At 52.2% G+C, this 14964-nt stretch overlaps 2 protein-coding genes across 2 annotated transcripts in view; one reads left to right on the top strand and one right to left on the bottom strand.

Annotated features, from left to right (window-relative positions):
* VOLCADRAFT_92456 (RWP-RK domain-containing transcription factor) overlaps positions 1-4570 on the top strand; it is a gene marked incomplete at both ends in the record, with an annotated part of 7540 nt that extends 2970 nt beyond the window's left edge. Inside the window, 5 exons of the mRNA XM_002951903.1 lie at positions 1260-1404; positions 1617-1883; positions 3075-3173; positions 3835-3949; positions 4291-4570. Coding sequence (XP_002951949.1) covers positions 1260-1404; positions 1617-1883; positions 3075-3173; positions 3835-3949; positions 4291-4570 — 906 coding nt within the window. The remainder of the gene's footprint in view (positions 1-1259; positions 1405-1616; positions 1884-3074; positions 3174-3834; positions 3950-4290) is intronic.
* A 2444-nt stretch (positions 4571-7014) lies between these two features.
* VOLCADRAFT_92455 (uncharacterized protein) lies at positions 7015-10083 on the bottom strand (the record flags this gene model as incomplete). Its single annotated transcript, XM_002951812.1, has 3 exons — positions 7015-7970; positions 9019-9068; positions 10022-10083. The coding sequence occupies 3 exons, from the start codon at positions 10081-10083 to the stop codon at positions 7015-7017; spliced, it is 1068 nt and encodes a 355-aa protein (XP_002951858.1).
* Positions 10084-14964: the final 4881 nt, after the last annotated feature.

Here is a 14964-nt window from a genome sequence, read left to right as displayed (position 1 = left end):
CTTGAAAAAGATCCGGATTGGTGCAGTTTGTGGGTTAGATCGAAGTTTCTGAAATTCACGTTGGGTCGGGCACTTCGGTTAACTGAATTTGTGTTGTCCCCGTGCTTAGATCGCATTCGGTAAATATTCTGGTACTCCAGTTGGTTTTTTCAGTTATGTTAGTTGCAGTTGCCTTGTTAGTAATCAGGCGCGAGGTCCGGCAGCAAGAGCAGCTACGGAGAGCGCGCTGCGGTAATATTTATCTCCTCTGTGTGTTAGTTGGTTGGCGTTGGATCCGTTACTCACGGTGGTTGCGTTCGTTATGCTGCGGCTGCGGCTGTGGTACTGGTTCCCCTAGGGAAAGTGGAGGAGTTTTTGAGGCATTCAGGACCAGTTTGGGGGTTAGTTGGTTGGTTGGTCAGGGATTTTGCGATGGTGGTGGTGGTGGTGCTAGCTTTCCTGGCAGTTGTGAATGTAAGGATAGAAGTTCCAGCAGTAGCAGTAGCAGTAGCAGTAGCAATCCAACACCACTACCACCATCATCACTGCAATATGGGAAGTTGTGTAGCCCGGCGTGAAGCGAGCCAGCGGGGCGTCGGCACCAAGAGGTAGCTGACGAGTTGAAGGCGGGCGGGTCCGTACGACACAAGACGACATAGACGTTGGGGGATGTGAATATGCGAAGCTTAAGATCTTTTATCTTTTAAACCGTATTTGGACATATCTGTACGAACGGTCCGACGCTGATTGTCATGTTCGTTTCGGGCGACATGCTCTTAAAATACCGCATTTCGCACCATCCGCAGCCTCAGACCACCCCCCTGGTTATGCCCCTTGTTCTCTCTCTGTCCCTCACCCCCTGACTCCTCCTTCACAAGTTGGTTAGGCTGGTTAGTTACTTCTAGTTACATACTTTTGGCATATCAGTCTATCCTCCTTGGCATCGGCTTCACTCGTTCACGTGGTTGGTCTCCCTCCCCCTCCCCCTAATTATCCGGCTTGGGAGCCGAAGCAAGGGCCCCTAAGCTCCCAGGCGTCCGCAAGCCATCCCTTCCCTCCCCTGCCCCTCTGGTATCAGCTTCACTCGTCTGTGGGTCGTCTTTCCCCTCACATCACCTCAGGACTCACCTACATACATACCTACCTCCACCAAGCTATATAAACCCAAATCGACCCAAACCACCTAACCAACCAATTGAACTATCTACACTCGCGGCCTTGCCTTGCCTTGCTTCAACCGCTTCACCCACGTCCCACACCACACCCACCTCTTCACACAGGAGTCGAGAGAGGTCGCAGGAGCCGCAGCCGCTGCGGATGTCGCTGCGGCAACGCGGCGTGGCGGCCGAGCTGGCGGCAGGAATCGAACACGAGAGGTCGACGGGTGTGCTGCTGGCGGGGGGCCGCTGGCGGCGGAAGCGGAGGGTGCGGCTGCTGCCGCTGCCGCTGGCGGCAAGGGCTTGCCCCAGAGGCACCCCCCAGGCGAGTGAGAGAATGCACGACGTTGCACTGTGTATGTGTGTTTTGCTGTGATTGTGACTGTGATCGTGCTTTTGGAGTATGTATGTGGATATGTATGTATGTATGTAATGCCCCTCTGCTGCTGATGGCCTCAAACCCCCCTCATCACCACACAGGGAACCTGCCTTTTCGAAGTGGCAACGGCGACGAAGAGACGGATGCGGCGTTCCTAGCCGTACTGAAGGCCCGTGCCACGACCGCCACTAGTAGTACTACTGCTATTGCTGCTGCTGCAGCCGCGGGTGGCGCTAGAAGGGGAGGAGCAGGAGGAGGTCACCAAAACAAGAACAAAGAGAAAACACCACCGGGGGCAGGGGCTCTACTCAGGGTGCTCCACTACACACTCCAAAAAACCGAGGCAAGGGAAGACCTACCCACGTCAGGTACGTTTGCAACCCGGAAAGTCGTGTAGTGTTATCTTTCAACGTTATGCAAGACGAACGATGGTGAACGAACTCTATTCGATCGGTGTTTGAGAGATTGTGGTGTGCGCGTGTTGCGATATTCCCCACGGCGTTTGCACAAACTAAACTGTAACTCATCGAGGGGGGTCTGGGGGGGCCGGAGCCCCCCCTAGCGCCTTACATATTCGGAATACTTTTATACCCGCAAGTATAAACCTATTCCTCCGTTCGGACTGGAAAATTGACGGGCAAAATTGAAAAAAAAACTGCTGCCAGTATTGGTTGTAACTTGCTATTCTATAAATACAGTGCTTTGTTCGTAGCCTTCAGATATCCCTTTACGTCACATGCACCATCGAAACCAAGCGGCAGCAGCTGCAGTGCCTCCAATTGAACGTGATGTTGGTGTGTCTGGTAAAGGCGTGCTTTAAAAAAATCCTCTGTGCTCCGTGTCAGAGACACACATATACAAACGTCCATACATACATACGTACGTACGTATACATACGTATACATACGTAAACATACATACGTATACATACGACATACGACATGCCCCAGCGACTTCATCATTTGCTCATGCGTTTTCTATTAGGCTGCTGGGAGTTAGAGGTTGATAGGCCTAATGGGTGTGAGCGCACCGCGCGTACATGCAGGCTTTGTGACTGTGGAGCGGTTGAAGATAAGTTGCATGTTTTCGAAGTATGTCCCGCTTACATGAGCATACGGGCTAAGTATGATGGTGACCTAGTCCTTACGGGGCGCAGCATGCGCACCATTATGACTGAGGCGCCACCCCTGGCATTGGCCAGGTACCTCTCGGAAATTTGGGAGGCCAGGCACGTCGCGCTGAGGCGCTTCGCCCTAAAGCGGACGATGGAGAATGAAGATGACCTCCCGCGTACCAGCATCAATACCAATACAACGTCCATGGCCCCCCTGGCTTTTACGGACACACCCGCACTTGTGTGCGGAACTTGTAACTTGTAACATACGTACGTACATACATACATACGTACATACATACATACATACATACATACATACATACATACATACATACATACATACATACATACATACATACATACATACATACATACATACATACATACACCTCGTGTATGTAGGTGACCAAGGATGGTGTCACACATCTGGCCTGGTTGCCAGGTAGCGATCGGCTGACGCTGGCGGCCGCGGACAAGTACGGCAAGGTGTCGCTGTGGGACGTCGACGTGGAGGCGGGCGGTCCGGCGGAGAAAACAGCTGGTGGGTGGTAGCTCGCCGGGTGGTAGCGCCGCAATCTCGCATACTTTTGTGGAATAAGCTTGTGTGCGTGTGTATGTGGTCCTGTGTGAAACTGATGGAGTGAAAGGGTGAGTCAAAGATATAGAGTATGTATGTATGTATGTATGTGCTGGTGTGTGCCCTCCAACGTAATGTCCATGCGAATTGAGATCCTATTACCCCGCTCAGGAAAGGAAAGGGATGTCGTACTTATAGTACGGAACTGTGTGGTACGGCATATGCATCGCCTGAACAATCGCGTCTTTCCGCGTACCTCACCCCCCCTGGCGCTCCTGGCGCTACCTGCTGCTCAGTGTCGGCCGAGTCGTCCCGCACCGCGCTTGCACACTACAACTGCATAGCGCTACCTCCATAGTCCTAAGCTTGACAACAGCGACCGATACCCTGTCACACACCCGCGTGCCGTTACAATCACCGTTACCATCACCGTTACCATCGCCGTTACCATCGCCGTTACGATCACCGTTACGATCACCGTTACGATCACCGTTACCATTGCCGTTACGATCACCGTTACGATCACCAATACGATCACCGTTACGATCACCGTTACCATTGCCGTTACCATTGCCGTTACCATTGCCGTTACCACTGCCGTTACCATCACCGTTACCATTGCCAGGAGTTCTCATGTTCCAGCCCCACTCCGAGTATGTGTCCGGGCTTCGCTGGCTTGGTCGGGAAGCTGCCGTGGGCCCATGTCGCCTCATCACCACCTCGTACGACGGGTCCGTCAGGTACGGCATGGGGTTGCTTGTGTTACAAGGTAGAAGCTAAAGCAGATCTTTTTGAAGTTCTTCGAAAGCGATTTGCCCGCCGCCCACCCATCGTAGCAGCAGCTCCAGCTTCACCACCACCACCAGGTTTTCCACCACACCGGCTGCTTCATAATAGTGGGTATTGTACGGCATTGTACGATAAAAGACAAACCGTTCTGGGGTCTGTCTTTTCCGGAACCTTGTCCTTGTCCAAGGCACGGTGGGCCCTGGGGCTGCTTCCCGAAGCCGCGGATGATGATGGGGGCCCCCAGGGTGTGTCCCCCCCTCCCCCCACTCCGTCATCCGATCCCCCCCCCCAGGGCCCTCGACCTGGGCGGCTCGGGCATGTGGGTGGAGCTACCTGCACTGCGTGACCCGCGGATTCGTGGGTTCAGTGCTCTGGACGTCCCTTCCGACGGCCGAACGGCGTACCTGGGGGATCCGCAGGGGAATCGTGGATCTGCGCGGATCTCGTGGATCTGCGCGCGGGAACGGTCGTTGAACGTGGCGGTAGCGGCGGCGGCGGTAATTGTGGTGGTAGTGGTAGTGCTGGCCAGGCGGGGACGTCGGATGCGGTGGCGACGTCTCTGGGGGCTCTAGGTAGTTTGCAGATAAGCCAGCGGTGAGGTGGAATTGGGCGGGATGGGTCGTGGCGCGTGCGCTCTGCCGGTTCGGCCGTTAGCTCGTCATCTGGGGTGGTATGGGGTGTGCGATTTTGAGCTTTTCGAATGTGAACGGATGGCGGGAATCGCGTGTTCTTCTTCCCTTCCCTCTTCTCCCTTCCCTTTCTCCCTGGACGACCGTACAGGTCGTACACGCAGGCGCTTACGGTGTTCGTTCAATAAATCCATTTTAATTCTTACAACTATTTACATATGACACATAATTACATATATTCATGTTTGTGGTCCAAGCAACCCATAAGTTCATAAACCATCTTTGAATTTTTGAATCGCCAGAACAGTGACAGCGTTGCCATTGGCCGCATAAACTGTCTTTATCCTAGCATCGAACAGTGTTACAATCTACGCCGTAGTACCGTGAAGCGCGCGATGTCCTGAGCAATTATCCTATACCGGCGTCTGTTGTTGCTTGTTTACACGTTCTCAGTTCTACATTTCTCCAGCCGGGATTGGCTCTGCAGCAGTCGGATGCCTTCCATGTGGCGCGGATTGCAGAGATATGTGTAGAGAGCACGTAATTGGCAGGCATGTCATGCATGTCATCTTTGTCGAAAAGAAAAGTGCCGGGGATGCTTTGGTACCAAAATTTGTACGAGCGAATAAGAGTGCGCAGTAAGACACCGCAGCCATCTTGGTCCGCATGTTGCGTAAATGCAAATGCATAACAGCGAAATTGCCAATAGTTCATTGACGGGGCAATGTAAAACCTCTCCGTCCCCTCCCTCCTGTCTGTGTGACGCTTTGCTCAATCCTTTTGCAGGTGCACATCTCGGTTTCAAGCTTCAACTCCGTACACATCCCTTCCTGCAGTTCTCGTATACAACGTACTATATTTTATTACTAGGTCTTCTTAACTTATTTCTCTTCTTTGCTTGCCGCTTCATGTTGCCGTTTTTTTGGGAGTCACATCCTATATATCTGGTCCATTTGCGTCATGTGAACTTTTGTAACCGCCACACTGCACATTTTCCTGGCTTTTACCTAAAAGGTCGGAACCAACCGTCTTACGGGTGGGCAAGCCAACGAATTGAAAAAGCCCTGCAGTAACATACGCTCCGGACTGTTCCTAGACGCTCTGCTGACAGCTGCAGACCTCCGGTAATGTCTTGAATCTCAGTACAAAGCAGGTGTAGGGAACTGGCTCCAGTTGGCGACTAGAGGAAGCATTAGTTCCTAACTTGCCCGATCTGCACAGCCCAACATCAGACACTGGCTGAGACTAGGAAGAGAAGAATACTAAGCTTACAATTTATGGTGTAGGGATGCAAAGCCATGCACGACACAGAGTCGTACTGATCAAAGCCAAACCATACCTACTCGGTAACGAACACAAATCCCGTACATTTCCCCGGTCTTTCAAATCTGCAACGTCCTCGTTGCCATTGCAAGCACGAGGTTCCCTTGCATACTGCAACAATAATGCTTACAGCAGAACAGTGGGCATGCTCAGGCAAGTGCACCCCCATACAATGCCCAGGCATGACTAGATGTCGGACTGCAGACAGCTAGCCTCATAAGGCAAAGGTCATATCAGTTGGCGTGTTTAGGCAAAGCACCCCCACGACGTGCGTATCCACACCTCAACCAAGCACGAAACCCGCAGGCAGGTTGCGAGTGCCAAAGCAACTGCAATGTGCAGACAGCTGCACACAGACTGACTATTCTGACAATGATGTACACCATAATTCTACAATGCTGGAAAGGCTGACAACATACAGGCAGGCGGCTGGCAGAGGTTAAGGCCTGGCTTCTGCTCCCGTCGCGTCCGGGTTCAAATCCGCCTGCCGACCTCTCGGGGTGTTTGAGAGGTGATGAAATGGGAGGTGGCCCCCCATCTTGTGGACGGTGTAGGACGTGATAAAATCAACTCGCGAGCTGACCAGGAACTAAGTTGACGCGCCGTTGATCCGCTAGATTTGGTTGGATGCTGGTGGTGAGTTGCCAAACTCAAAGAGTACACTCTGAAGTCGGATGGGGTGAATGGCTTAGGGTGCCCCTCTAGCAGGGGAGAGCAGGGAATTGCCTCGGGAAGGAGGCCACTGGTGAAGCTTAACCACCCTGTAACAACATCAACATACATGCAACACTCGCAGATGCCCTGAACCTACATCCCGCAAAGCAGAAGGCAACTAGCAGCACTATCAGGTAAGACCTGCCAGGTCTACTGAACCGCCTAAGGGTATACAACGCCAATGCCTGGCCTGGCTGGCATGGTATTGTGATAGAAAGAAGCACGATCATACTTAGTCTGATACCCTGGCTGTCATAGCATCATTCATTGCCACTGCAGTCCATGCACACAAAAGCAAGAGAACCGGCCCCCTGCACGCACATAGACGAATTGCCAAGCGAAGTAGCAAGCTACACATACATGCTCGACCATGCATGGTGCGTGTCAATCAGTTCCAATGTGGTGCGAAGCCTTTCCCGGGGATCGTCGTCAAACTCCCCAGCGAGGCTGTTGAGCTGCTCTTCCAGAAGGCTCTCCCCCTTGAGTCGCTTCCGAAGCCTCTCGATATTCTCAACCGTTTCAGCCGGCAGCTCCGAGCGGTGCTTGTCCAGCGTATACCGCCGGTCCGTGTCACAGCCCTTGAGGTACTCACCCATCTTGAACATGGCAGCGTCAAAGCTCAATCCCGCCCAGTGGCGGCACACACCGTCTGATAGCTCCAGGAAGACATTGGTGTCATAGCTGCTGAGCAGAAGCGCCATGCTTGGGACCTGGGCAAATGTGAAGGCAGCGAGCAGCTCCACCAATGCTTGGCCCAACACTGAACCGGTAAAGAGCACGTCCTGCTCCGCTCCAGTGGGGGGGATGCCATGGTACCGCTGCTTGTAGGTGGCCTTGTGCTTGTCAGAGTGCTTGACTTCAATGCCAGCACGCAACTGCCTCGTACATCCACACTTGGAAAGCCCAAACGGAACAATCCCTGCATCCAATCCACCGCTGAAGCATGTGCTGCCAGAAGTGATCGTAAAGAGTCGCTCCTTGTGCAGGTCGTACATGGTGAAGCCGCCGCGATTGAAACTAACACCGTTCAACTTCAGCCCAGCCTCGATGTGTGCAAGAAAGTGGGGCAGCGCGGAATCCTCATTCGCATAATTACCCATGTCAAAGACTCCACATGACAGGAATGGGCCGTCAGGCAGCGGGGCCATCATGTTGCCGTCCTCAAGTGAAATATCCAGCAGGGCACACAAGCTGGTCGCTGCTTTCGAGCTCACTTTGCTGAACGCAAGCTCGCGCACTGGCGATTTGGCCCCCAGCACCCCGTGCTCCTCCAAGACTTCCTTTAACTTAAGCTTTATGTCATCACCTGCGCACAATAAGGGACCCAATAGCAGCACAACAGCAAGCAGCAAAGCCTTACCCACGCCTGCAAAAGCCGCTCGAAAAGGGTGGGGAAAACGTCGCGGACAATGAGTGCATGGCAGCACTTCTCAAGGTCATCAGGAATCGAACAGCAGCAGGGACATGTTGCCGCAGATGTCCTTGACCTTAGCATTGTGCAGCGCCTGGACGAAGGTGAGTCAGGTCAGCATCATAGACGAACCCTGCATACCTCATAGTGTGTATAATAATAGTTTTCCTTGTACGTTTTAATGGTACCTATCTATTTCGGACAGCCTTTGGCTGGCCCTTGGGCCCTCGGCTCGTTTGCCTCTGGAGAGTATCACAACACCAGATGGTGTTAGCATAATACACCCACACACCCACAGACACACATACTGCGATCACGACTGCGATAGCACAAACTTGCCACAGGCTGGAGCTTAGGAAGTGAGCATACTTTGCAGATTTGGAAAACCCAATACAGAACTGAAGAACGAGCCACAACGTGCTACTGGGTAATAAAGCATGCTGGACCCTTGCCAGAATCAAAGTACCAAAGTACAACATGCAGGTCTGTGTTCTCAGCAGGGTCAGGCATGCAACATGGACGCAATACAATCATGTGCATGCACCACGGGGCCCGCAAGCTGCAGCTCAAAAAGGACTTTCTCCACCAAGTTTGCCGATGCCTGTCAAGGGGACTCCCCATGCTAGGCCACCAGCACCTCAGTGCGCTATCGAGGAAAGCTGTGTGTCCGGTGAACTCTCAACCACAAAGCCTAGAAAGACCGTTCCAAAGAGGGGAGGCTGTGACTTGCTGTCACGACACAAACAATAGCTCTGTTTGAGTGTAGTTGTCTGCGTCATCCATTACAGCAAAACCTCTCTTGCATGGTATTGGTAACGAATGTTACCGGCTATAAGACAGAAACCCTCTCTTATGCAGAAAACTTCTGACACCCTAATTGACAGGGTCCGCTGGCAAGCAGTCGCAGGTGGACTTCAGATTACCAAAGGACAACCAGCCTCACGGCCAACCACAATGTGTGCACAGCAGGATCTAAATTGCTGAAGCTGATGTCTTGGAAGCAAGAGCAAGCACTAGGAGCAGGAGTCTATACAACTCGGGCTCTTCGGCAAAGTATGACCTAATTGGTGGCACAGGGACCACGCTTAGAATGTACGTAAGGTCTGCCGAATGCTGTGGCGGACTGTAAGGTCTCGTCGACCATGTCAGCCAAAATTTTGATGAAGAGCCCAGACAACTCAGTGCTCAGGGGGAAACCCTGAAAACACACCCGGTGTGTGGGTGTTGCTACGTAGCCAGTTTGTGGCTTGGCTGTTTGTCCATTCTGCACTGTAATGGCAATTGGCAGCCGGGGTTCTTCACCAGGGTACAAAAGATTTCGGCTGTGCCTGAAACCCTCTGAATAAACTTACAAGGCCTCCCTGACAGCCTTCCCATCAGCCTAACATTTTTTTCAGCCACCCTGAAACTGTCCCAAGCGTTTTTTGGGGTAAAATTAAGCTAGATTGTATCACAACATCGGCCTGATCTGCTGATTTAAGCGGTATTTGACTTCATTTGGGATCACGGGTCCTGAGGGCAATCGTTCAGGCAAGGATGTTACCCAAAACCGAGGAGGCGCTGCTATTCATCCACCTGTGCCGCAACCACCTCCACAACACCTGCCAACTCGTCATCCGTCTAGAGCCCATCAGGGTTCTTTGTGATTTGCACGTGTATACTTGTTGTTTGACTGGCGACCAAGCGGGCCTTACACTGCAAGACCCGGTTACCGGCCGCCTTCCACCCGAAACCATGTAGATTGATGCTAATATATCTTTCGGGTTTTTGTGAAAACACCTTCGCGTAGCTTCGGTGGGGGCCCCGAAGACGTGCTTCGCACAGCCCCGAACCCTTTTGGACCGCTCCAGGGTGCCTCAATTTCCTTCCGGGCAAAATGGAAAATCCTCTAAAATGCCTACTGGAACTGTTTTCGGTTGGGGGTCATCGACTTGGGGGTCACCGACCTCTCTCTGGTCGTCGTTCGAAGTAAACTCACAGTCGGCACACGAGTGGCACTTATTACCATAGATATGAGACTCAGCATAGGAAAATATATATTGACTTGCACAGCAAGTTTCCCTCTATAGGATTGAACTTCAACTAGGGGGGCGGCTTTTTAAAGCCGAAAAGAGGCTCGGCCCCGGTGCAGCCACATGACCCCCGTTTGACATAATCATTATTGACTGAACGGTTAGCCTTTTCATGATGCGGCAATCCGTAGAATGACATACACACAAAGCAGGAGTGTCATTTCGGCAACGTGTGTTGTCGCTGCTGCGCCAAATCCGTGAGGCGGGACTGCCCTATTCGACGGCGGCCCTTCTGCTGGCTGGCAGTTCAAGGCGCGTCAAAGTGCCCGTGCTTCATGGACCAATTGTTGTCCGCTCCTAGCCAGGATACATTCGGGGATCGTTCCAGTTACACATTTTGAAGTCGGAATGCAGCGGCAAAGCTGATGGTGTGTCGCAAAGGCACACTTCGTTTGAACTTGGATTGAATGAATAAGACGGACAACAATCAAACAGGCACGAGCTAGACGCCAGGAGGGAGGTGCTTAGAGTGTTGCCATGGGTCGGTCTAAAGTTGCTGAGCATGAACGAACCAACCCATAAAGGATCATGCCGTTTGATCATGAATCTAAGATGTAAGGGACATGCAACGGCGTCAGAGGCAAGGGCTGCGGCGTGAGGGGAAATCAAACTCGAAGCCATTGAAAGCTATCTTCGCGATGTATTTGAATGTTCTCCTTTGGCCAACCGATAAAGAATCGATGTAGCTTCTACATTTAATCTTTAGTGGAGCGAGATATGTAACTTTATGTCAAACTCGGAGCCATGGAAAGCTATCTTCGCGCTCCGATTTATCTGGAATTTCTCCTTTGGCATTTCGATATAGAATAGATATAGCTTCTACATTCAATCTTTTGCGGAGCGAGATATGTAACTCTATGTCAAACTCGGAGCCATGGAAAGCTATCTTCGCGCTCCGATTTATCTGGAATGTCTCCTTTGGCAGGTGGATGTAGAATAGATATAGCTTCTACATTCAATCTTTTGCGGAGCGAGATATGTAACTTTATGTCAAACTCGGAGCCATGGAAAGCTATCTTCGCGCTCCGATTTATCTGGAATGTCTCCTTTGGCATTTTGATATAGAATGGATATAGCATTCAAACGCTATTTTTTGCGGGGCGAGATATGTAAGTCACTGACTGACTGACTGACTGACAGCTGTGAACCCGGGGGGCTCGGGCCCCCGAATGGCGCTTCGCGCCCGGGGCCTCGCCCAAAAAAGTACCACTGTGTTTAGATCCGATATTTAATATATTACCCAGCCACCTCATGCAGGTACAGCTGCCTGGGTTTATCCCCCTGGTAACACATTACCGCCCTCTTCTATCCAGATCCAGACTAATCATATATAGCATCACTCAAAGGAGGCCGTACATGTATGTGTAGGAACTAATTCCCAGGGTTTTCCCTAGGTTATCATTACCAAGGAATCAGCCCCCTTAAATGGCATATGACCAGAAGGGTAAACAAGAGGCAGGATACATAGCTAGATAGGCGCTCTGAGCCTTCTTTGTGTGCAGGTAAATAGGCAGGCCAGAGCCACAACACTGCCAAATCTGTTAGCGCTTCACTACCTACTGTAAGGAAATGGGGATAGGAAGCATTCAGCTCCAATAAGTGAACGGCAGAATGAGGCGAACTCACCAGAGCTGGGACCCGGTGGCGGGACAGCAGCTGCCGCACCTGTACATCAAAAAGGAAAAAAGAGGGTGCATTATGCAGGTAAGTCATTTGTCAAGACATAACAGGGGTGTGCTCTTTTGGCAAAGGAATACACAGCTGACCAACGGTTCAGAAGACCGTGCATGGTATGCAGTGTAGGCAGGCGGCTGGCAGAGGTTAAGGCCTGACTTCTGCTCCCGGCCGACCCGGGTTCAAATCCGGGTTCAAATCCGCCTGCCGGCTCCTCGGGTGTTTGAGGAGTGTTGAAATGGGAGGTGGCCCCCCATCATATGGACGATGCAGGACGTGATAAAATCAACTTGCGAGCTAACCTGGAACTAAGTTGATGCGCCGTTGATCCGCTAGATTTGGTTGGATGCTGGTGGTGAGTTGCCGAACCCAACGAATACATTCTGAAGTCATGGGGTGACGGATTAGGGTGCCCCTCTAGCAGGGGAGAGCAGGGACTGCCCCGGGAAAGGGGGCCGCTGGCGAAGTTAACCACCCTGTAAAAGAAGAGTGTAGCGAAGAAGCGCTTGGCATTCTCGCGGGATCAGTATGCACTAAGTCGGAAGGGCAATCAGCTCAGGGAACGAGCCGAAACTTGACCAGGTCTGTGGAATCTTTTCGTATTCGGGAGCCCCTTTGCGGAAAGGCTGCGGAAACTGCGGAAAGCTGCGGAAACTATAAAAGGAATATGTAACGATGTTTTTTAGCTCTTCTCAGTGTGGTGATGACATGGACAGTCTGAAACCAGCTTGCGGCAGTGCGGTTCTGTCCGGTGGGATCTAGAATCTGGTGGATTCCAATCGTGCTCGAAGGTAGAGCCATCTAAACGTATTACTGGGGGTGGCAGTGGCCAAGCGATCAACTATTGTGTGCCCACACCCTTGACGGTGTTCACCCTGCCCCCTTCAAGCAGCCCGCCTCTCTTTGAACCCTGAGACCCCAGGCCTGAGCAGCCCTATCGTATACCACCCCCATAGTATTGTTGGCTGACGGATTGCTCTGGGATGCTCAGAAATTGCCACTCATATGTTACATGGCGACGGCAGCCCTTGCAGGTTGCATAGCAGTTCTTGCTCTTGTCGTAAGGACCTCTATCAAAATGTTTCCAAACGTCGTCAACGGGCCTTCCACCCTTCTTCTGAGCAGAAACACAGTCAATCTCTATGACTTCGGCAGCCCCCAGGTCGGGGCCAGTGGTTGCTGACATTTGACTTAATCTAATAACTCCATGTGTAAAACGCAGTCTTTAAATGGCAAACGCATGCCTGGAATCTGTTTTAGACTTTCCGCCGTACAGCAAACGCGGAAATGCGGATTCTCTTTCCGCACTTCCGCCAATCTGGGCTTCGCTGCGGAAAGCATGACGAAACCTATTTCCGCAGGTTTCCGTTTCCGCAGGTTTCCGTATCGGCTCGTTCCCTGAATCAGCTACCAAAGCTACCAAACGGCTTAGACTCAAGAAAAAACAAGGTTGCAATACACAGGTCAATAGTAACTCAACAGTCGGGGTTAGACTCAAGCCCAGTAAAGGAACAAACAACTTGCTAACAGTGAGGGGGTGTCCAGATGACCATACAGATTGGTTAGGGTTTTACTTGAAGGTATATCTTGCAGGGATAGAGACATGGTGGATGGACTACAATAATGCTCTTCGGCAAGCCGCTGTCGGCCCCCTTCAGGCACTGGCGGTGTGATGCGCCACAGCAACTACCGGACACCGGGCTTAACTACCACAAGTCACGAAGCCGAGAGCGCTTTCCCCAAGGTTATATCTAGCTAGTACTATCGCGCTTGGACTGCTTTCGCGGGCAGATGTGGCCGGCAGTTTTTGTACCTCGCGCATCAACTGCTTGTGGGGCTGTTCGGGCCAGGCAGTTTCGTGGACCTCGCGCATCAACTGCTTGTGAGGCCGTTTGGGCCAGGCAGTTTTGGGACTTCGCGCATAGACGGCTCATGCTGCCGCATGGGCCGGGCAGTTTTTTGGACCTCGCGCACAGACTGCTTAGGCGGCCGCATGGGCTGGGCAGTTTTTTGGATCTCGCGCATCAATTGCTTAAGGTTACTAACGGTTCCGATATTCTTCTCCCCTGCTTGGAGCCGGTAAAGACCGACAGCCGACAGCTATAGGCTGGAGGGGCCAGTAACATCCCACACAAGCTGCTTACGAGGCCGGATGTGGCCAGCAATTTTGGACACTCGCTGTGCTTAGGCTGGATGTGGCCAGAAGCCTCTTGTGAGAAGATCTCTAATACTGCCCGTCTTCACTGTGGTTATGGCCGGATGTGGCTCGCAGTTGTGATTACTTTGGCAGTCGACAGTGACGCACCCCACCCCCGCAAAGGGTACATACTCAAGTGACTGCGGTAGGGTAAAATGGCTACAAGACCCATTAAATCGGTCTGTAGTGCCCTACTGTGTGGGCAGGCTTAAATCACCTTTGGTGCTAAAGCTGCGCGGGTATGCAGAAACCCAATTTCCTTCCTTGCCCCCACTTCACATCAGCTACCCAACCATCCAACATGAGTGCCCACTCCGGCCAAGCACAAGAAGACAGCGCACTAGTTCCATACTCCCGCATCATCACACCAGTTTTCCCCGATACATCCCGACTTCGCCTTCGTGCTTTGCGTACCTTACCGCCGCGTCTCCAGATCTTAACACACTACATATACAAGATCTTCCTGGGTGCCCAGCGAACAGGACATGGCTACTAATTCATTGCCATTCAAGGGAACCTGTTCATGCGCGTTTGCAGACACGCGTTCATCTACTAAACGATCTTGTCCCGCTATTCAATGAAAGAAGAGGCTCACTTAAGAAGGATTGGCCCCTTTTCCCGTCTCCTGACCGGCGGCCTGCAACAACCAGCGCGCCCGGCCGCACATCGGCGGGGGTTGTGCCAAAGTCATACAGCTTCGACCACTGTGGTCGTCACCAGACAGTGCATCTTCGTCGGGCGCATGTACACAGCAATGGCTCAACATCATCGCAATCGGCAACAAGACCAAGTCTACGGTTACTCTTTGGCTCAAAATATAGCGATCCCTCAGCAGCACTGATTATACCAGCGCGTCAAACGCAAGTTTATCCTAAGGATGCCGGACCGGCCTCGAGCCGGCCGACACAAGTGCCCCATAAGAGGCGTGACACGGCAAGCCAGTGCC

Source organism: Volvox carteri (genome assembly GCF_000143455.1).
Source record: "Volvox carteri f. nagariensis unplaced genomic scaffold VOLCAscaffold_26, whole genome shotgun sequence".
Lineage (NCBI taxonomy): Eukaryota > Viridiplantae > Chlorophyta > Chlorophyceae > Chlamydomonadales > Volvocaceae > Volvox > Volvox carteri.
This window is presented reverse-complemented; position numbering and strand designations above follow the sequence as displayed.